This window comes from Mirounga angustirostris, unplaced genomic scaffold (genome assembly GCF_029215605.1).
Source record: "Mirounga angustirostris isolate CCGP_5_RB_7025 unplaced genomic scaffold, mMirAng1.0.hap1 SCAF_9, whole genome shotgun sequence".
Lineage (NCBI taxonomy): Eukaryota > Metazoa > Chordata > Mammalia > Carnivora > Phocidae > Mirounga > Mirounga angustirostris.
Window position 1 is genome coordinate 103,552,582 of NW_026991717.1, and position 21,695 is coordinate 103,574,276.

The 21,695-nt window shown below is 37.8% G+C and overlaps 1 protein-coding gene across 9 annotated transcripts in view; it reads left to right on the forward strand.

Moving 5' to 3' along the window:
* KIAA0586 (KIAA0586 ortholog) overlaps positions 1-21,453 on the forward strand; it is a 107,185-nt gene extending 85,732 nt beyond the window's left edge. For 8 of the 9 annotated variants that reach the window (XM_045900951.2, XM_045900958.3, XM_045900952.3 and 5 more), the window contains one exon: positions 21,110-21,453. In XM_045900951.2, coding sequence (XP_045756907.1) covers positions 21,110-21,261 — 152 coding nt within the window. In that variant the 3' untranslated portion in view covers positions 21,262-21,453. Of the gene's footprint in view, positions 1-16,858; positions 16,944-21,109 lie in introns of all 9 variants that reach the window. The other variant, XM_064571114.1, reaches the window with a different exon arrangement.
* Positions 21,454-21,695: the final 242 nt, after the last annotated feature.

Here is a 21,695-nt window from a genome sequence, read left to right on the forward strand (position 1 = left end):
CAGGGAATGACCCCAATCTTTTGGTACTGGTTGAGACCTGATTTGTGACCCAGTATGTGATCTATTCTGGAGAATGTTCCATGTGCACTCGAGAAGAATGTGTATTCTATTGCTTTAGGATGGAATGCTCTGAATATATCTATGAAGTCCCATCTGGTCCAGTGTGTCATTCAAAGCCCTTGTTTCCTTGTTAATCTTCTGCTCAGATGATCTGTCCATTGCAGTGAGGGAGGGTATTAAAGTCCCCTACTATTATTGTTTTATTATCAATGTGTTTCTTTAATTTTGTTATTACTTGGTTTATATAATTGGCTGCTCCCATGGTAGGGGCATAAATATTTACAATTGTTAAATCTTCTTGTTGGATAAACCCTTTAATTATGAAATAGTGTCCTTCCTCATCTCTTATTACAGTCTTTGGTTTAAAATCTAATTTGTCTGATATAAGGATTGCCACCCAGCTTTCTTTTTATGTCCATTGGCATGATAAATGGTTTTCCACCCCCTCACTTTAAATCTGGAGGTATCTTTGGGTCTAAAATGAGTCTCTTGCAGACGGCATATCAGTGGGTCTTGCTTTGATACCCTGTATCTTTTGATTGGGGCATTTAGCCCATTTACATTCAGAGTAACTATTGAAAGATATGAATTTAGTGTCATTGTATTACCTGTAAAGTCACTGTTTCTGTATATTGTCTCTGTTCCTTTCTGTTCTATGTTACTTTTGGGCTCTCTCTTCGCTTACAGGATACCTTTTAATATTTCTTGCTGGGCTGGTTTAGTGATCACAAATTCTTTTAGTTTCTCTTTGTCCTGGAAGCTTTTTATCTCTCCTTCTATTTTGAATGACATCCTAGCTGGGTAAATTATTCTTGGCTGCATGTTTTTTTTCATTTAGCACCTGAATATATCATGCCAGTCCTTTCTGGCCTGCCAGGTCTCTGTGGATAGGTCTGCTGCCAGTCTAATGTTTCTACCCTTGTAGGCTATGGACTTCTTGCCCTAAGCTGCTTTCAGGATTTTCTCTTTGTCTCTGAGATTTGCAAGTTTCACTATTACATGTCGGGGTGTTGACCTATTTTTATTGATTTTGAGAGGGGTTCTCTGTGCCTCCTGGACTTTGATGCCTGTTCCCTTCCCCAAAGTAGGGAAGTTCTCTGCTGTAATTTGTTCCAGTATCCCTTCTGCCCCTCCACCTTCCTCTTCATCTGGGGTCCCAGTTTTTCTAATACTGTTTTGCTTTATGGTATCACTTATCTCTTGAATTCTCCCCTTGTGATCCAGTAGTTGTTTATCTCTCTTTTCCTCAGCTTCTTTATTCTCCATCATTTTGTCTTCTATATCATTAATTCTCTCTTCTGCTAGAGGGAAGTTTTGATGAGGAGAAGGATATTTGCATGGTCTTAAAGTATCTCCTCCCAGATTGGCTTATTAGTTGAAAGGGAAAACAAAAGATAATGTGTTGATTGGGCAATCAAAATTAATATCACCATAGGGGGCAGATAAACACTGTGTGCTTCCAGATAGGATATCTGAGCAGGGTACAATATTTCCTATGTAATATTCTGCCCAAGAATGCATAACCTGAATGTAGCCATTGGGAAGAATCACACCAACCTAAAACACAGGGGAAGAGGTTAACAATTGTGAATCTGGGTAAGTGATATATGGATGTTCTTTATACTATTCTTGCAGTTTTTCTCCAAGTTTGAAGTTATTTCCAAATAAAAAGCAAAAGATTTTAAAAAGGTATTGCTTTATTTCAAAAATAATGTCAATATCGAGTTGCATTTCTACTAGTATCAATTAAAAAATCGTAAATCAGGGTCAGAATAATGAAGGAAGCAAGGTGAGTGGTTTGCTACTTTAAATCATTTGGTTGGGGAAGTTTTTTCGAAGGAGTGGCATTTGCAGAGAATGAAGTGAAGGAGGAAATCTTGCAAACATCTTGGGAGGAGTATTCCATCTAGAAGGAATAGGAAGAATGAAGAATTTTGAGGTGGAAATGAGCTTGTTGTACCCAAGCAAGAAGGCCAGTGTGGCTGGAGGGGTGTGTGCAAGTGGGGCAGTGGTGGGAAATGAGAAATAAGATGTAGACAGCAGATCACGTAGAGCCCTGTAGTCTCTGGGAAGGAGTTTGGATTTTTTTCTGAGTACGATGAGATTCCTGTGGAAGGTTTGAGCAAGGGAATGGCAAATTCTAATTTACATTTTTAAAAACACCCTCCTGGCAGCTGGCCAGAAAGCAGACTATGGGGAGACAATACTGGGAGCAGGGAAACCAACTGGAAGACTGTTGCAGTATTCCAGATGAGAGATGATAGTGGCGTGGGCACTGGGTGGAGGAGTCACAGTGGTCAGGTTCAGGCTGTATGTCGATGGTATACCTGATAAAGTTGCTGAAGAATGAGTTCACTTCAAAAATTATTAAAGTGAATTAGATGTGGAATGTTATAGAAAGCACAGGCAAGGATTAATTCCTCCTAAGTTTCCCAAAGTTATTGGGTGAAGGATGGTGCCATCTACTGGGAAGACTGAAGGGAAAATCAGTCATTCTGTGTAGGGCACATGAAGTTTGAGAAGCCTAATACATCTCCAAGTGAAGAAACAGGTAGGCAGTTTGTTATTTGAAGCTCAGGGAAGGGGATATCAATCTGAGAGTTGACAGTGTAGATGCTATTTAAAGCTGTGGGTATGGATGAGATCACCTTAGGACTGAGTATAGAAAGGGAAGAGAAGCATCCCAGGTTTAAGATCCCAGACACCTTTAAGATTTAAAGCTAGAGAAGGTAGAGGGAGCCAGCAAAAGGGAAATTAGACCCAACAGGTGATCACCCCACAGTTTAAGGAACATGCTAGTTGGCTGTACATTTTATGGCTGGAAAGCACTAATTATTCTTTCTATGTTAACATCTGGCTCTCCATAACTTCTCACTGTTGGTTCTAGTTCTCCCCTACTGGGTGTTAGAAACAGGTCTCTCAGTGGGACAGTGTTTTAAATATTTGATGGCAGCAATCATAATCCAAAGTCTGCATGTTATGTTCCTTTTACTCTTCCTTATATTATATTGTTTCCAAGCTCTTTATTAATTTGACCATACTCCAGTCAGTATATCTTGCATAGAGTTAGGTATGCTAGGACAGAACACAGTCATTACCAAGTATGGTACATCTGTTTCTTCCCAAATATACAGTGATGAAACCAACATTTGTCAAATGCTTTGCAGCTGACAAAGAACTCTCATGTAGTGTAACTTTCATTTTCACAGCAAACTTGTATGTACAGATGTTTTTATTGTTGTTGGTGGTAGTTTTATTATACAGATGGGAAAACAGAGGCTTGGAGAGGTTAAGTAGCCTCACTACTCTTAGATTATCCCAGTGTTTACAGAAGTTATTAAACACTATTGCTCAATACTGTGGTTTTCAGTGTTCTAATAAAACTGACCAAGATATTTTTCAGTGACTTGATATCAAGCCAAGTTTCCTACCTTCTGTAGGTGTGCAGTTGATTTTTTTAAGCATAATATTTTTCAACCTTAATATTATCTTGAGAAGTTTCTCAACTTGTCTCTCCGATATACACTTTTGTTCCCCTTTTGTCTATTATCTACTCAGAGCAAGAGTGATCTTTTAAAAATATGAATCAGATCACATGACTCCCTGCTCAAAACCCCGAAAGACCTTTTTTGCATCAGAAAAAAGTCCAGACTGCTCACTGTGACCTAAAAGGCTCTGTGTGATTTGGCCTTTGTCTTATTCTCTGAAATCATATCAATATCTGTTTATGAGATAAAACTTATTAAATGCATTTAGTTGTTTTTTTCTTATAAAATTTATGCCAGTTCATTAGGTTGATATCTATATCTATATCTGTAAGCACCGCTAAGGTAGAAATAGGCAGTTCCTGAAGAAGTATATAAATAATTATCAGTATGCCTCATAATAGAAATGGTACCAATTCATTTTTTTTCATAAGTTAGCCCAAAGTCTAACAAATACATTTACTGATAAATTCAAGACAAACTGCCTTTGTTGATCGTTTTGTAAAAGAGTTGATTCCATGAGCTGAGAAAAACTTTTAATAGACTTAACAGAATTGATTCATTGTTGAGTGACACATTTATTCTTAATTTTAATAAACAATGCTTTTTAAAGCTTTTCCCTTCCTACTTTTTACAGGGGAATGTAGCTTATGATATAAGCACAGACTGATTTCTTGGATTTGATGATTAAATTTAGTCAGAATGGTCAGTTATCCAGCACTGTTGCCGCATACTAATTTAGACTTTTTGGGGAAAAAAAAAAAAGGTGTGTGAGTGTGTGCGGATGTACCAGAGTGCAGAGGGAACCGCTTAGGGCTAGAAATGCTTATGACTGAATCAACCTACGCACCAGAGTTGTTAACTCCACCTTTGTTTTCTCTGGGTTATTTCAGAATGACCTTGCAAGGGATGAAAGATCTAACGCCAAAAGGAAAGATGTCTCTAAGTGTTGGACCTCAGTTTTTAGGGCGGGTAGAGTCAGTGAAGATCATCCAGCCATGCAGCCAATGCAAATTGGGAAACCCGAGCTGTGTCTCAGGTGCCACAGTAATCTTCACAATTCTGCAGCTACATCGCTTCTCTTTTAAGAAACCTAGTTGTTCTTTTTGATTAGGATAAATGCACAAAACAAAACAGGATTACTTCATTATAAAATATGTTCAAATGTGTGCATGAAAATGCTATTATTTTCACTTTCCTTGATAAGTGATATAATCACTTACCTTGATTGCCAAAAAGGTATCCTAAAATCTGGTTGTTAATCTTGGCCGTACTTGTCAACTCCAAATGGACAGGCACTTTTTAGTGTGATGGGCTTCACACAGGTTAGGGAGAATGCTGGCACTTTTTTGCCATGAATATACTTGCCATTATACTTCCCAGGTAAGGAAGTCAGAAAACATAATTTAGGTAGAAATGTAGTTCCGAGAGCCTTGTGATTATTGCCTTTTGTGTCATTCTGCCTACATTACAACAGAGCAGACTTAGGAAGTCCTAGAAATATTATGGTGGGTGTTTTCTAATTACTGCGTCAACATGATCAATCATGTTCTAAGTTTTCCGGTTTCTTGAAAGAGCATAGTTTATGTTCCTAACACTTCCCGGGAAACAGCACAAAATTAGTTTCTAGGCCCCCCTAAGTTTCTCCTGGTGTCTCAGAAGTATATATTATATAAATGAAGTATTTGTCTTTGACCGAAGGGCTCGTCCACCAAACTACAATTAATGAATACAAAAATTAGAAATCAAAACTTTGTTTAGTCTGAGGAAAAATAATTCTTTAAACTATAACCACGTGGCTGTTTCTTGTTTGCATCAACTCTGGGTGACTGTTACTGTCTCCCGTGAATTCTCTGGGGCAGGGACCTGACTTTGTTGAATGAGCCAGTTGTTTTCCTTTGTGTTGCCCATCTAGTAAGTTCCCATCTGGTTTGTATCAGACTGTTTTCACAGCCAACAACTGCTGCCTTCTCTATACCCTGACACGTCAGGGCCCCACGCTATCAAAGCACACGGCCACGATGGCCTTCCTGGCAGGACTGTGCAGCTGTGCCTCCTGGCTGGGAACTATTACCCGGAGTAACGGTAACGGAGAACTTGGACCGGCCCTTATTCCCATTGGTGTCGTGTGTACAGTGAGCAGAAGTCCCCCCCCCGCCCCCCCGCCCACCGCCTCACACCCAAAACTTACTAGTCAACAGAAAATCTTTAGAGCCCTAAGTTTAGGATACGGAATGGTGGTGGTCTTGTTTTCTCGTGCCTTCCTGGATTTGAAAGCTCATTTTTCATTCTTTCACTCTCTTTCAAAAATTACCAAGTCTGGCCTTGGGGAAGTAAGCTGGTCACCATGTCACATTTAATTTTTGTTTCCAAATTTAGTTAGGAATGTCTAGATCTGGCAAAATCCACTATAAAAGCTACACAAATAATACAGTGTAATTACAGTGATAGTCACAGGGCGTAATTTGAGAGTTTTCATATTTAGGAAGGATTTCCATCTCAGAAGATGGATTTTCTGTACATAAACCATAGAAGCACTTGGGTTCAAACTGCTTAGTAACTATTAGGGAGTGACTTTGCCTTCAGCTTTGTTAGCCATCAAGTGTCACTTACAAGAATGTGATGGTAGTGACCTTCTGTAACAGTCTATGGCCTTACGTAATTAAAGTTGTACAAGTTATTGTTGAAAACATTGAGTTTAAATGTAGCTCTGATGTCATTGCTTCATAAAATGAAACAGCAAACCTTTTTGGCACCAAAAAGAAAGAATTAAATGACTTTTGTGGAATGTATTAATATTTTAGAAATGCTTTCAAGAGTAGGTAAAATGATATCAGTTTGTGATTTCAAAGAAATTGAGTGGCTGCTTGTCACAGAGCATCAAGTACCCTCTAAGTAAGAAGTCCTATAGAGTCAAACTAAAGCAACAACAACAACAAAAACTCACCTTCTGCTTCTGAATAATTTCATCTTGCTGGTATTTCAAGATTTTAAGGAAAGAAACAGAAAGGAATTTGGCTTTGTCGTTAGCAGTATGGCATGTGACTTAGCAACTATTCACTTGATGTTCAAGGCCAGTAAAGTTAGTTATTTGGCTGTTTCAGTCATTGGAAAACAGTCCAAAACTGTAGAGGAAGCGCCTTTCAATTGCTGAAACTGATTATTGTTTTTTTTTTCAATTTCAACTTTCTACGGAAGTATAATCTACATATAGATAAGTACGCATATCATGGGTGTCCAGCTGAAAGAATTTTCACAAACTGAGCTCACTGGTGTAACCCATGTCCAGCTCAAGAAACAGAACACTGTCAGCACCCCTGAGCCCCCTCATGTTTTCTCTGTTACAGCCTCCACCCCCAAGGATAGCCACTGTTCTGTGATTAGTTCTCTTGTTTTTTCTTACTGTAAATAAATGAAATCAGGCAGAATGTGTGGCTTCTTTCACGAGACAAACCTAGTGTGATTTTTAAGATTCCTTTAGTTTTCAGACCATTATGACATGCTCTTATAAAGAATTATCTGAGAGGAATTTGTTTTGGTGGCAGTGTCACAGGCTATTCAACCGACAGGAAGTGCATTGTCGATAAAGTTGTCTACTAAAACATCGACTCTCTCAGTTCTCAACCAAATTTTAGTGCTGGAATGTTCCTCTAGATATTCCTGCCCCGAAAAGGCAGGGACTCTTTGTCGTACGTAACACCACATAGCAGTACATTCAAGTACTTAAATGGTTTTTAATGAGCTTCAATAATTAAATGTACGTTAGTCAAATAAAGCTTAGTCTGCATTCAGGATAGGTGGGTCATCTATTTTCTGAATTACCAATCAGCTTCTTGGCAGTTGGATATAAGCTTTTATGCTGCCGAGATACTATTTCTAAAATGCTGTTATTGGAGAGACTCGTATACCTATTAGATATGCAGCTGAAGAGTAACTTAATCTGGCCAGATTATTTGTTTCAAAGGTGTTAATTTCTTTTTATATATTTTTAACTACTCTAATAATGTTCCTTTTTTCCCCCCAGTGAACTCAAATTGGTATAAAAGATCCAGGTATTCTAAGTGTTACTAGTTTTAGATTTCTCCTTATTTTGTTTCATATTCTGAATGGCACCCATTTAAAAACTCTTGTTTTGTGAGCTAAAAAATTTGTTATTAGGATATCATCTTTATATCCTTGTTTTACAGTTAATAGCCCTATAGTACTCTGCAGTTTTTTGTTTTGTTTTTGTTTTTGTTTTTGTTTTTAAAGATTTTATTTATTTATTTGACAGAGAGAGAGACACAGCGAGAGAGGGAACACAAGCAGGGGGAGTGGGAGAGGGAGAAGCAGGCCTCCCGCGGAGCAGGGAGCCCGATGCGGGGTTCGATCCCAGGACCTGGAATCATGACCTGAGCCGAAGGCAGACGCCTAACGACTGAGCCACCCAGGCGCCCCAGTACTCTGCAGTTTTCTTAAATAATCCATAAAGAATTTGTTTAAAGGGGCACCTGGGTGGCTTAGTCGTTAAGCATCTGGCTTCGGCTCAGGTTATGAGCCCAGGGTCCTGGGATCGAACCCCGCATCGGGCTCCCTGCTCTGCGGGGAGCCTGCTTCTCCCTCTCCCACTCCCCCTGCTTGTGTTCCCTCTCTCGCTGTGTGTCTCTCTGTCAAATAAATAAATAAAATATTTAAAAAATTTTTGTTTAAAATAATAATATAACAGTTTATAGATTTAAGTATTGCTATTCTGGTGATCCTTACTAAGGGTAGTATTAAAAACCAAAAGATAAACTTTCAGGACGATATAAAAAATTTTAAAAACAAGAGTACAAACATTGTAAAGCCCAGGTTGCTATCCTTTTAAATACCACTTTTTGAAATACTACAACATAGCCTCCTTTCAAATTGGCACCATATAGCTACAAGATTTTGAAGGACCATTTAAAATAAAAAGCTAAAGTATTGAAATAAGATGAGTATTTGAAAGAAGCATAGTGTACAAATGGTATAATCCCAAATGGTATAAACCCCTCGTTTAAGCTTTTTCAGCAGTATCCCTGCTTTCCTAGACTTGGATTCCATTTTCAAATCTCAGATCACTTGTTTTGATTTTGTGATATCTTTAAATATTTAAGTAAAAGATAACACATTTGTCTTTTGTGGTAAAGGTAAAAGGACAAATTATATTTGTAGGTAATTTATGACTCAATTTTTAGCCAGTGTGACCCACTCCTAATTTCATAGAAATTCATGGATCAAATGTTTGGAAATTGTTTCTTCTCATCCTTTGACTTAAATACCAATGAGTATCGTTTCTTCCATTTTAAACAGTAGGATGAGGACGTATAAGAGTCAACAACCTTGATAAGCAGTTTTTAAATCATGTTGGCCAGGTATAGGTTGTGTTTGCTGCTTTAATTCTCACCTGCAGAGTACAGTGCTCACCCTTTCAGGAAGCCCCATCCCTCAGCAAGTGTGAATTATGAGCCAGCTATTCGTTACAAGAATAAATGACAATAGACAACTCTGATATTGAGATAGTGGCTTATTTTATTTATTTATTTTTTAAATTTTACTGTTAGGAGAAATTATTACAGAAATCAAGACTCTCTCCCAGTTTTGGTGGAGTTTGGTTTGTGTTTATAATAACATCAACAACACATAATAGCCACCATCTCTGTATATTTCCTATATGTGATATACTTCGCTAAGATCCATAATCAACCCAACTAGGTAGATGATAATATTCTCATTTTCTATTTGAGAAACCTGAGGCTCGGTGAGGTTACATACTTTGGCCAAGGATACATAGCTAGTACATGACAGAGCTGTGAATCAAATGTAGTCCCAACTCAGAAAGCAAACGCTGTACTCTTAAACATTATACTGTATTTCCTTCCTTGATAATTTTTTAAAAAGTAGAACAGATAATTTCTGATCGTTCTTACAGGTCTCAGTATCTGAAGTTGGGAGATGGGGAAAGAACTGTTTGCTATGGCCTTTAGTCCCTACTATTAATACTATTAGTATGTCACATTGATTTGTCAGTGAACCTTTCTGAATCTTGACTTCCTTATTAGTAAGGATAAGATGATCTCTGAGACCCGTTGTAGCGCTCTGTTGGTCATATGGGAGCAGTACTTTTTCTTTTCAACAAAAGGTCTCCCTGTCCAGAAATATTTTTAAAAGATTACCTAACAAGAAGAATTTTTTGTGAGTTGTGAGAAGTTAGAAAATAATCACAAGCAACAAAATAATAAAACTACCACTTATTGAGTAATAAATGTAGGCACTTCTCTAAGTTATTTACATATATTATCTCTGTTAATGATCATAAGAAACCTATGAGGTAGAAGAGGAAATTGAAACACAAAATGGTGATATTCCACAGAGTGGTGGTATTTCTCCTAGGTCTCACAGCTCATTTCTGTTGGCACTGTGATTTGCATTAGGCAGTTTAGCTTCCAAGTCTGTGCTTTTCACTGTGAGCTTCCAGGTGACTCTCTTAATGTAGTGTCTGGTTGTCAATTACTTGCAACTTTTTTATCTTACATACAACAGTGTAGAATGAATAGAAAAAAGTGGGTGTTTTTTCCAGAAAAGGACCTATACAAGATCACAGAGTAGTATATCCATTTGATATAAAGGTTCAGAAACATTGGTCAGCTGGATATTTCTTGAGCAACCATACATAGAGGACTGATTTAGGCATCTTAGGGGAAATAAGGAAGGATAATGGAGGGAAACCTTTTATTTTTAGATTTTATTTTTGAGTAATCTCTACACCCAACATGGGGCTTGAACTCATAACACATGCTCTACCAACTAAGCCAGCCGGGTACCCCTATTTTCTTGTCCTTTATGAAAATCCAGCATTGCATTAAATCACTTCAGCCCATGAAGTGGCTTACTGAAGGCACATCTTAAAAATAATAACAGATTTAGCATATTATTTCAATTTAGATGTTTTTACTAATAATGCAGCTTTGTTGGATATAAAGAGATGACTAAAGTATGCTTTGGTTTGGAGTGATGAAATCATCATTTTTTGAGTTAAAATTCATTGTTTTAATAAATTAGAAATAAGCCGTTGTGTTTTTTAAAAGCCATTGTTTTTGAAAGTTTCAAGAAAATGCTTTTTATTAACCAAAAAATCTGAATATTGGAGAAAACTTGCTCCTTTTTTATTCCAAAGAAAATGCAGTGTATAAAATTCACATTTAGGTCGTTATGAATTTAGAAGTGTTTCATTATAGCAGCAGGTCCCATTGGGGGATACACCCCCTTTGGATTGTGGACCTATCAGAATGGAAGGGAGCCCTTGTTAGTTTGAAAAAGCCCCAAAAGTGATTCAGACTTTCCCTTCTCCCTACGCCAACCCTCTGTTGAAAATCACTGGTTTAGAAAAGGTTTCACAGCTCCTTTCTCCAAAGCCAGACAGGTACAATATATAGCACCTTCTAAAGAGGATTAAAAAAAAAAAAAAAAAAGGCAATAGAACAGGAAGAGACAAAGAGAAGTTACCAAGAATAGAAGAAGAATTCGAGCTCCAGGATGGAAACATTAACAGCTACAAGTGGTGTGATGCTAAAAGGCAGAGGGCTCAATTAATCGTTAGTCTTTAAACTCTCCTATATTTGAGGCGGAACAGGCGCATTAATTGGAAGATTTGCTCACTGCTGTCAGTCTGCTCTGTGTTAGTTTTACCTTTACAATTAAAGGGGATTAAGACAATGTCTTATTCTTTGTGGTCTTCACAACACCTCATATCATAATGATGGACACATAAAAAAAATTTTTTTAATTGAATCCTAGCTAGACCTAAGGTAGGTTTTTTTTCTTTTCTTAGTTTCCACCCAGTTTTGTTTAATATGAAAGGGGATGACGTTGCTTATTTCTTACCGTAACACAATAGATACATTTAAAATCTGGGCTTTGAAGCAATCACTTCTGAGTGGACTGCCACTTAATTTTACTTGCTCCCCACCCCCCAAAAAAAGTTCCTTCAGTGGAAGTGGCCTGTGTGGTGCGACTGATTGTTACCATTGTGTCCACCTTTGTACTCTAGGTGCTGTGTAGAATGGGAAAGGGAGCTATAGAGGGCCAAGCAGTAACCTTTCCCTCTGTAACTCTCAGAAACTTAGAGGCGGAGTAGGAAGTGAACATAGATAGTATCTCATATATTAAGATGATAGTAAGCACTTTGAATGCATTTAAAGGTTTTTTAAAACAGTATCAAGGTTAGATGTTTAATTTTGGCCTATTTGCAGATTGTCAGTATATAATACATAACTTGTATTTGCCCCAGTCTTACCTTTAGAAAACTATATTTTCTGGGGCGCCTGGGTGGCTCAGTCGGTTGAGCGACTGCCTTCGGCTCAGGTCATGATCCTGGAGTCCTGGGATCGAGTCCCGCATCGGGCTCCCTGCTCAGCAGAGTCTGCTTCTCCCTCTGACCCTCCCCCATCTTGTGCTCTCTCTCACTTTCTCTCTCTCAAATAAATGAATAAAATCTTTAAAAAAAAAAAAAAGAAAACTATATTTTCTTCTAAAACTATTCTTTTTAAGCTTTTTTCTTCATTAATCTAGATTGCATTTAATTCTTTAACGTATTTCCTTTTTAGGTTTCCGACAGTATAATGACAATAGCTAAACAATCTTTGTCACCAGTGAGAACCTATTGCTCGGTTAAATGAATGATGTAATGCTTCAAATCATGTTCATTTATGTATATTCTTCCAAATCCACCTGAAATTTTTCTGAAATAAGGGAAACGAGAGAAGTCTGATTTTTATTTTAGAGAAAATCAGAAAATACTGATTCTGCCATCCTCTACATTTTTTCCAAATCGTTCTGCCTGAAGAATTTGTTTGAAACAATGGATATTGATAGTCATTAACTGCATTTCAGAGCACAGATGAAGAGCGTGCCATCAACATGGGCCCGTGCTTCTGGTCCCTGGGGTGTCCTGTTAGCTGGAGAACCACACGTGCTACACGTTCCTCTCTTCAGTTAGTTAACTTTTCTCCACTTCATCATTCCCTAGCCAAAAAGAGGTTTTCCCCAGCCTATTTCATTTTAATATTAAAATGTGGCTTTGGTTTGACAGTGTAGTGCTCTTCTGTGTTCTCTGACGACTTTATTGGTTGCTTCACATAGATTGTGTTGGGCAATATGCCCCCATCTAGCGTGGGTGAAGGGAGATTCTACACTTTTCTTGTAATGATGAAGTCCTTAAGTAGGAGAATCTGTGAAAACTTCTAACCTTGAAAGAAATGATCCGTGAGCTTCTTTTACTTAACACAAATTGCAAATTCTCTAATGATTCCTTGTTTCCCCCTTTCCTTAATTTTTGATGCCTAGAGATAATCCATTGGGTGGTAAAGTATTTTTCTATGGAGTCATTAAAATTCAGCTGTTTAACTTCCTTCTTATTAAGGCCATTAGATCAGGCTTCTGTTTACTTGGTTTTATGAAAGTAACTGGGAGTGCATGTAGTTTGTGTTCTTTTTAGTGAATAGGAATGAATCATGGTTATTTCTAGGCTTAACTGATTTTCTTATTAAAAAAAACTAAACATAACTTCATCAAGTGAAATGAATCAGACACAAATTGAGCCCAATCTGTACCTTGCGTCTGTATTTACAGGTAAGATTTTTACTTTGAACGTTGTTGAGGGGCGCCTGGTTGGCTCATTCACTAGAGCATGCGACTCTTGATCTCAGGGTCGTGAGTTCAAGCCCCACATTGGGCATGGAGCCTACTTTAAAAAAAAGTTGTTGAGGGGCACCTGGGTGGCTCAGTTGGTTAAGCCACTGCCTTCGGCTCAGGTCATGACCCTGGAGTACTGGGATTGAGTCCCGCATCAGGCTCCCTGCTCAGCAGGGAGCCTGCTTCGCCCTCTGACCCTCCCCCCTCTCATGCTCTCTCTCTATCTCATTCTCTCTCTCTCAAATAAATAAATAAAATCTTAAAAAAAAAAGTTGAGCTTGGAGCTATTCAGATTTTTCATGTTCTTATAATTTCTTTGATAATAATCAGCACAGTAGAGATACTAATTATACTTTTTTAATTCTTCTAAAATAGCTGTAAACTCACCCAGGTAATAGAACTCTGTGCACTAAACTCTAACCCTCCAAAAATCATAAGTTAGGGGACAGAAAAAAATGTTTCATTTCCCTTTGGAAAGTTTATAAAATGTTGAATTAAAAGGCTGCTGGTGTGGTATTCAGAGCACTGAGGATAGTACTCAAGATAATTCCATCTGGGGGAGGTTATTTGTTGGGACAGGACAATGTTTAAACTTTGAAGTCAGTTTTAAACAAAGTGAAGCAGCTGGAACCTGGCATAAGAAGAAACAAACCTTTCACATTAACTATTGCTTTTTAGAGGAAAAAGAATTGGAGTTGTTTTTACAGGTGCCAATACATTTATTCTTCCTATAGGAACTGCTTTATTTTTACCCTAAATTATACATTTCAAAATAAGCATTTGTCAACTCATTTTAAAAACAGAAGCAATAGTAAACTTAAAAAATGCAATAGGATTTATAGGTCTAAAACATATTTTGGAATGAGACTATAAACATTTTAAATCACCCTTTTAAACATGAAAGTAAGGAAAGAAACATTTAATAGTAACTAATCTGGAAAGCAGAGGTAAATAAAATATTGCATACTGTATTTGACATCAAATGACTAGGCACCTTCTTCATCAAGACTTGTATTTGTCCTCAAACACTGAAGCTATGATGTTGCAAAATCTGCAGAGCCGGGTTAAGTATGTGAGGAGAATTGAATACAGCAGGATAGTTTAGCAGCTGCTTAAACAAGGAATTAAGGCAAGAGTAGATGAGCCCAGGGTGGACAGGAAAAATTCTTCAAGAACTCAATAAAATACAGCTGAAATACTGTAACATTTTCACAGACAGCTGGGAAGCAACTGCATGGCTGGAACTCAGGGCTGATTTTAAAGACAGGATCTGGTCAGCGAGAATCTAAGCAGGCTGTTAGCTATGAGAAACCACAGACCCTTGAGGTGCAAGCAAATCAGTTCGGTTCAGCAGCCATTTTCAAGTCTCACTTTGTGCTTACCATTGTGCTACAACTTTGTAGAATGCAGAGGTAAATAAGACAAAGTCACTGCCCTCCTGCAGCACGTAGTTAACAGGAACAGACTCCCAAGCAAACAACGATTGAGATGATAAGGTCACAGATACTTCCTGTGTACCTACTGTCCTAGTCAGACAGCAAAGACTCAGTCCATGCTCTTCCGGAGTATCTTGTTTAGAGCAAGTGACAGACACATTAACAAATAATTACAATGCAGTTTGGTAAGTGCAAAGGACCAAATCACTTTCGGAGAGAATAAGGCATCCACACTTGACAGGACAGGAATTCCTGTGTTTCACCACTGCTGCTGAAAGAACAGCTCGAAGAATGTGACTCACTTGCACGTGGGGCTGGGCTCTCCTTTAAGTCAGTGATTCTGAAATATTTGGGGGCCGCAGACCCCTTTGGAGCACTGAAAGCTATGACCATCTGTCTCCCTCCCAAACTGTACTCACGTGAAAATAATTTGCATACTTTTCCAGGGCATTCACAGCTCCCTGGCCATTCATCCGTTTGCCCTGGGTTAAGATCCTTTCATGTAGGTGGATTCAGGATGATTACATTTGTTTCCTTTTCGATTTTCTTTTTAAATTTGTTGTTTATAAGAAACCAATCTTTATTTCCATGTAGAAAAACCCAAACCCAGGCAATTTAAAGCCATCCAGGTATCTTTTCATCCACTCATAGAAGAATGCCATAAATTTGTACATATCACGTGTGCTTCATGTGTTACTTAATGAAGAGTTTGAGATGCTGTACTCTTCTATGAAGCTATTGAAACGTTTTCTTCTTTTTCTGCTTGTCTCATGTTGTTTGAGGAGAGAATGCTTTGTTTGGAGTCCTCTCAGTTTGCAAATAACAGAGAGAGAATAATGAGTTACCAAGTGTTTGAGGATTAGAGTCAGAATCTGAAACCTGATAAAATGCATTATCTAAACCCAAAAAACTTTTACAAAGTTATGCGTGTTTTTAGAAACATACATACAATATACAGGCAAAAATCTAAGTGGACTTTAAAAATCCTGTATGATTACTTGTATTCCTTAGAAAAAATTAGTTTAACTTTTTTGTTCCCTAGTCTTATAAATCTAACATCAAATGTAAAATTTCTTTATGAATGTTAAATATCTTTAAAGCAAAAAAAAATTGAATTTCAAACATCTAAAAGATACTAAAATATGTCTTAGGAAGCTTGAAATACATGGTCTGACTCAATGGCATCCCAGCTTAAACATAGCCAAGTTAAATGACTTACTGCAAACCCACGGAATCAAAGAGTAGTCTCTTTTTTTAAAAAACAACTCTGAAAACAGCTGTTGAAACAATTACATCATGGAGTAATGAGATGACTGTGGAAATTTAAAATGCCAAACTTTAAAAGCACCAAACTACGTTTAATATAGGCAGAAAATTTATGTTTGCTTTAATGATGATTTATTAAGATATAATGTCTTTTTCCTTTAAAAAAAATTAAACTCTATGAGGACCATACTGGATATGAAGGTTACTCTTTTTGCCTGGTAACACTTATTTGCCTGATTTTTTAAAATCTGGTCTGAAAAGGCAGTAATAACACAAACAAGCCTGAGGCTACGGGGTTATAAAGAGGTGTGGAGATACTGGGATCAGTTATATACCTGTCTAAAAAGTCTAAAAAGTCCTCGTTTAAAGCTCAGAATGACTGTTCAAAATAAAGTAAATGAACACTTCAAAAAGTCTTCCCCAGATGCACATTTACAAACATCTTTAGATAAAATGGTGCGTTTTATTGGCTTAACTCATTGACTAAAACATAATTACTTGAGTTAAAATAGCATAACTATTTGGAGGCCTTCTAGAGCTGTGGGGTTTTTTTTCGTAGTGCATTTCAGTGAAACATTCTTATCCCTCTCTAAAGCAGACTGCCTTTGCAGCCCATCCTGAGGGTCATTGCCTCTTGGGGTAGTTCCTTTCCAGTTAACCTAAAAGGAAGAGCTAGTCTGTTAGGCAGAACACTGCATTTGCAATATCCCATTTAATCCTCATAAAACCCACTGAGGAAGGTACTCTTATCTTTATTTTAAGGATGAGGACACTAGGATTTGCAGAAGCTGTATAACTTTCCTAAAGTCTCTTATCACTCACTATCCCTCTTACCCCTTACCTGTTTTTCTTTATAGCACTTATCGCCTCCTGACATATGTTTGTTTCCTTACTTGTTTGTCATTTGCCCTACACTAGGCTGGAATATGATGGCCGTGGGATCAGAGTCTTTGTTCTCTTCACCGCTGATATCTCCAGAGTCTGGAACAGTGCCTGGCACATAGTAGGTGCTCAGTTGATATTTGTTGAGTGGATAGATGGATGAACCTAGCTCTACCCTATTCCAAAAGCCTCACTCTGACAGTTTGGACAGGACTGTTCCCAAGTGACTGGACAACAGATCTCATGTGGACCCTAGATGTGACCTATCATTAAGGGACTTGAGCTTGAAACGTCATTACTGCTTCTCTCCTTACCTACCATTGCATATTACATGAATGGAATTCATCTTAACCACCTTTAAAAGTAATGTGTGGTTTCTTGTTTTTGTTTTTTTTTATTTGTTTGTTTTGGGTAATGGAGGTAGTTGCTATAGTGCAGGAGGCAGTGAGTTGTCTCAGCGCTACCAGTTTTGAATTAATTAGATGAATTATACTAGACTTTTTTTTGAAAACCATCTGTTACCTTGTGTGACTCTTTACTCTTGGGTCTCTTCCTATTTATCTCTCTGACATTTCCCTTTTGTTTTTCTTTATTTTCTCTTCATTCAGCCTTTCTTTGTCCTCCCTTGTCTTTTTGTCATCATTTCTCTTCTCAGCCTATCTTCTCTCCCTAGGTGATCACTGTGCTCATTACTCTCATTATTATATCTATACAATGACTGCTAATTCTGTCTCTAAAACTGCCTTATGGCCTCTGACACCTTTGATTCCAGTTGCCTACTGGAAAAGTCTATTCACACATCTTGTAGGCATCAGGTATATAACTGATCCCAATATCTCCACACCTCTTTATACCCCCGTAGCCTCAGGCTTGTTTGTGCTTCTATTAATGCCTAATCAGTCAACTAACCCTGTAATTTCAGAGCCATACTTAATTCTTTATTTCAGAGTCTCCCCTCAAAATATCTTGAATCTGTTTCCACTGGCAAGGATCATCAGTTCTTACATGGATGATTTCCATAGATCTCTCTCCTCTCTCTTTGTTTTGCACACAGCTATTGGAGTTCTCTCTTCTAAAATACATTTGGTCATCCTACTCCTCTGTTCAGAATCTCTTGTGACTCATCATCGTTTATAGAACTTGACCCTGACCTTCCTTTATAGCCTTCTCTCTCACCATTCCTTCAATCCAATCAGTAGTTTGGTATCAGAACAGAGTTCCTTTAACATACTGACTTTAAAACAAAACAAAACAAAACAAAAAACCAAACATACTGACTTCACACTGACTTTATTTTGTTGTTCCTTTCCTTCATCACCTTCCCCATCTTTGAAATCCTACTTCAACTGCTACTTCCATGTCATTTTAACTACGTATTGCTGTACACGTCTGTCTCCACTTCTAGGTTATGAGCTTCTTGAGAATGAGGACTATTTCTTCTTCATCTGTGATTCTCTCAGCACAATCTTAGCTCCATACATACAGTAGGCTTGTAGGGATGTTTTAGTTGGTGAGAAAAACTTTGGAAGAATCCACTTTATGTCTCTGTGCCTCAGTCGCCTTGTCTGTCTCCCAGAATTATTGTCAGGATGAGGTAAGATGATGGGGAAAAGATTTTTGCAAAATTACAAATTGCTGTATAAATATGAGGCATTAACTATGAGAAATAGCATAACTTTGCAGTGATTGAATTTAATATGTTCCCTGAGACGTGTAAATTTCTGAGATCAAAAAAAAAGTTATAGCTCTTGTTGCATCATTGAGCAATTTAATCAGTAATTTAGTGCATATAATAGAAAATGAAGGTACATGTAAAACAGTTTTGTGACATAACAGAGAAAAGAATATCTGGTATCAGTGTGGTTTTTGACAGGCAACTAACTAAAGGAATGGAATTTTTCTTAATAATTAGAGGAAGGTAACATTGAACTTTCATGGGTTGAAAATTAATTTTGCTCTTGGCCTTAGTTATACTTTATGTTAGTTTTTACTTTATTGATGAAGTAAGCTCTGATCTTGGATACTTTTCCTGGTTATTTTGTGTGCTCTGCATCATGACTTTGTAAAATGACAGAATATTTAAATAATGCTTATGTCCTATAGAGATCTTTTTTTTAAAGCAGTTCTTATTGTGTCTTAATTTTAGTTTTTATCATATCCTGACAGAGCTAACTTTCAAAAGGTCTTTTCTTATTTAAAATATTTATTCTATTCAAATTGACATAAAACTTGTTTTCTTCTTTAAAAGATTATACTGTGGTATTATAGTTTGTGATGTTGCTATAATGTTGCCAAATCTTATTACCTGTCTCTCTTTTAGTAAAAAAAAAAAATGAAATTGACACAAGTAACAAAAAGGAATAGTATAATATTAAGTCTTTGTAAGACTTCCTAATATGAAAGGAATTTGGCTTTTACAAATATTCCGATCATCTTGGACAGCTGTGTTTGAGTCATCATTGAAATCTCCAAAACGGTCTACTTTTACTGTAGTCCCTGTAAAAATGTAATAGAGAATTCCACTTTATTACTGTGAAAACTACTTGAAAAATATAAAGGAGTTTTAGAAAAATTACTATGGCTCTTGACTGAGAGATCTCTTTAAGATTGTTAAAGATAACTTGTTTTTAAGATGCTTATTAGTCTTACGTATATAGAGTAAAGCCATGAAATCTGAAACAGGGATTTTTGTAGTCTTAAATAATACCAATTTGGCATTCTTCATATTCTTAGGTGGTGTGCTTTAACCTTAAAGAAGTGAATTAGGGTATAGGCAGATAGATTACTTTTATGGTCAACTCTGGATTTCTTTTTAACATATTAATGAATTCTTCATCTCAGACTGTGCCTCCTCTGCCACAGCCTGTCTTCTTTATTATAAGCCTCCCACTACTCTCAATCTGTGGAGTGGAGATTTTTTTCTGTATTTGGTTAAGTGTAGTGATCATGAAGAAAAGTCTGTTTTACAGAGAAAAATACGTTCCAAATAGCTATTTCCTTGATGGTAATAGTAATGATAGTAGTGCTAGTTCTATACTAAATAGTACCATTTAGTGGTATTGGTAACTCTAAGTTTTCAAGTACTTACTAAGTGCTAAGCTCTGTTGTCAGACTCTTCACCAATGCTATTTTATCCTCATTACACTCTGCAAGGTAGGTACTAGTCACCCTTTTAACATGGAAGGACTGAAATGTTGAGTGGTGAAACAATTTGCTGAGGTCACACGGTCAGTAAGAGGGTAAGTCTGAGTTTCAGAGACTAGGCTCTGACCCCGTACATGGTCTTACCTGGCATTTGTCATTTGTTTTTTGTTTTTTTAGATTTGTGTTTATTTGACAGAGAGAACACAAGCAGGGGGAGTGGGGGAGGGAGAAGCAGGCTTCCCGCCGAGCAGGGAGCCCGATGCGGGGCTCGATCCCAGGATCCTGGGAACATGACCCAAGCCGAAGGCAGACGCCTAACGACTGAGCCACCCAGGCGCCCCTGGATTTTTTTTTTTTTTTTAAGATTTTTAAAAATTTATTTGACAGAGAGAGACAAAGCAAGAGAAGGAACACAAGCAGGAGGAATGGGAGAGGGAGAAGCAGGCTTCCCGCCGAGCAGGAGCCTGATGCGGGGCTCGATCCCAGGACCCTGGGATCATGACCCGAGCCGAAGGCAGACGCTCAACGACTGAGCCACCCAGTCGCCCTGGCATTTGTCATTCGTGCCACAACTGTTGGCACTTGTGTATCGTCTTAGTCCATTCAGGTCACCATAACAAAATACTACCGGCTGGGTGGCTAATAAACAACAGAAATTTTATTTCTCACAGTTCTGGAGAAATAAAATCAAATAGCCTCTTCCTGGTTCACAGCCATCGCCTTCTCACTGTGCCTTCACGTGGTGGAAGGGGCTAACAAGCTCTCTGAGGGACCTCTTTCATAAATCCCCTTCATGAGGGCTCCGCTCTGATGACCTAAGCACCTCCCACAGGCCCCACTTCCTAATACTATCACATCAGGCATTCAGATTTCAAAATATGAATGTTGGGGAGGAGAATGTAAATATTCAGATCATAACATACTTTTAAAATGTCGTCCATAATTGTCTACGGGTGGGAGTGGAAAGGAGGAAGTGTATTTTATCTCTGACAAGTTCTGAGCTCCGAGCTCCTTGAGAAAAGAAATGATCTCATACGCAATCCTTGTTTGGATCCCCTCCCCCCATATTAGTCAAGAAAGTTTAAAGCATATAAACACTCAGGATATGCTTGTTGAGCTGAATGCGCTTCTCCTTTTTTGCAGGGGGTAAAGCGGTACCACTTCTCACTTCGCAGACGTCACCCACCAAGATGTCTGTGACGCTGCCCTCAGTGACACTGGAGGATTGTTCTCAGTCTCTGAGCATTAGCCCTGTTCAGGGGGGCACGGAGTCCTCAGGAGCAGATACCTTCTGAAAGGGAAGTGAGAGCCAGCATAATAGTCGTGCCACTGGTTGTGAAGTCATTTTTCTCAAGCATAAAACCATGTCTCAAACTATTTGGGGTTTTGCGCATCTTCTGAAAAACAATTTCTAATTTTTTATTAAAGTAAAAAGCATAATTTGGGTAGGTAGGTAAACTTTTTAAATAAAATAATTTAAATACAAATCATCGTGAGTCTGAATTATTTCCTAGAATCCTGAGGCAGCATGGAGTAGTGGAAAGGGCATGACTTTTGACATCTAAGAATGTATTCTACGGATATAATTATGGGTAGTTACGAAATGATGTCGCTCAAGGCTATTCACTCTGAATTTTTTTTGTAACAGCAAATAATTGGCAACAATCTAACGCCTATCAATAAGGGACTGACTAAAAAAGTGATGGTAGGTCTGTACAATGGAATACTA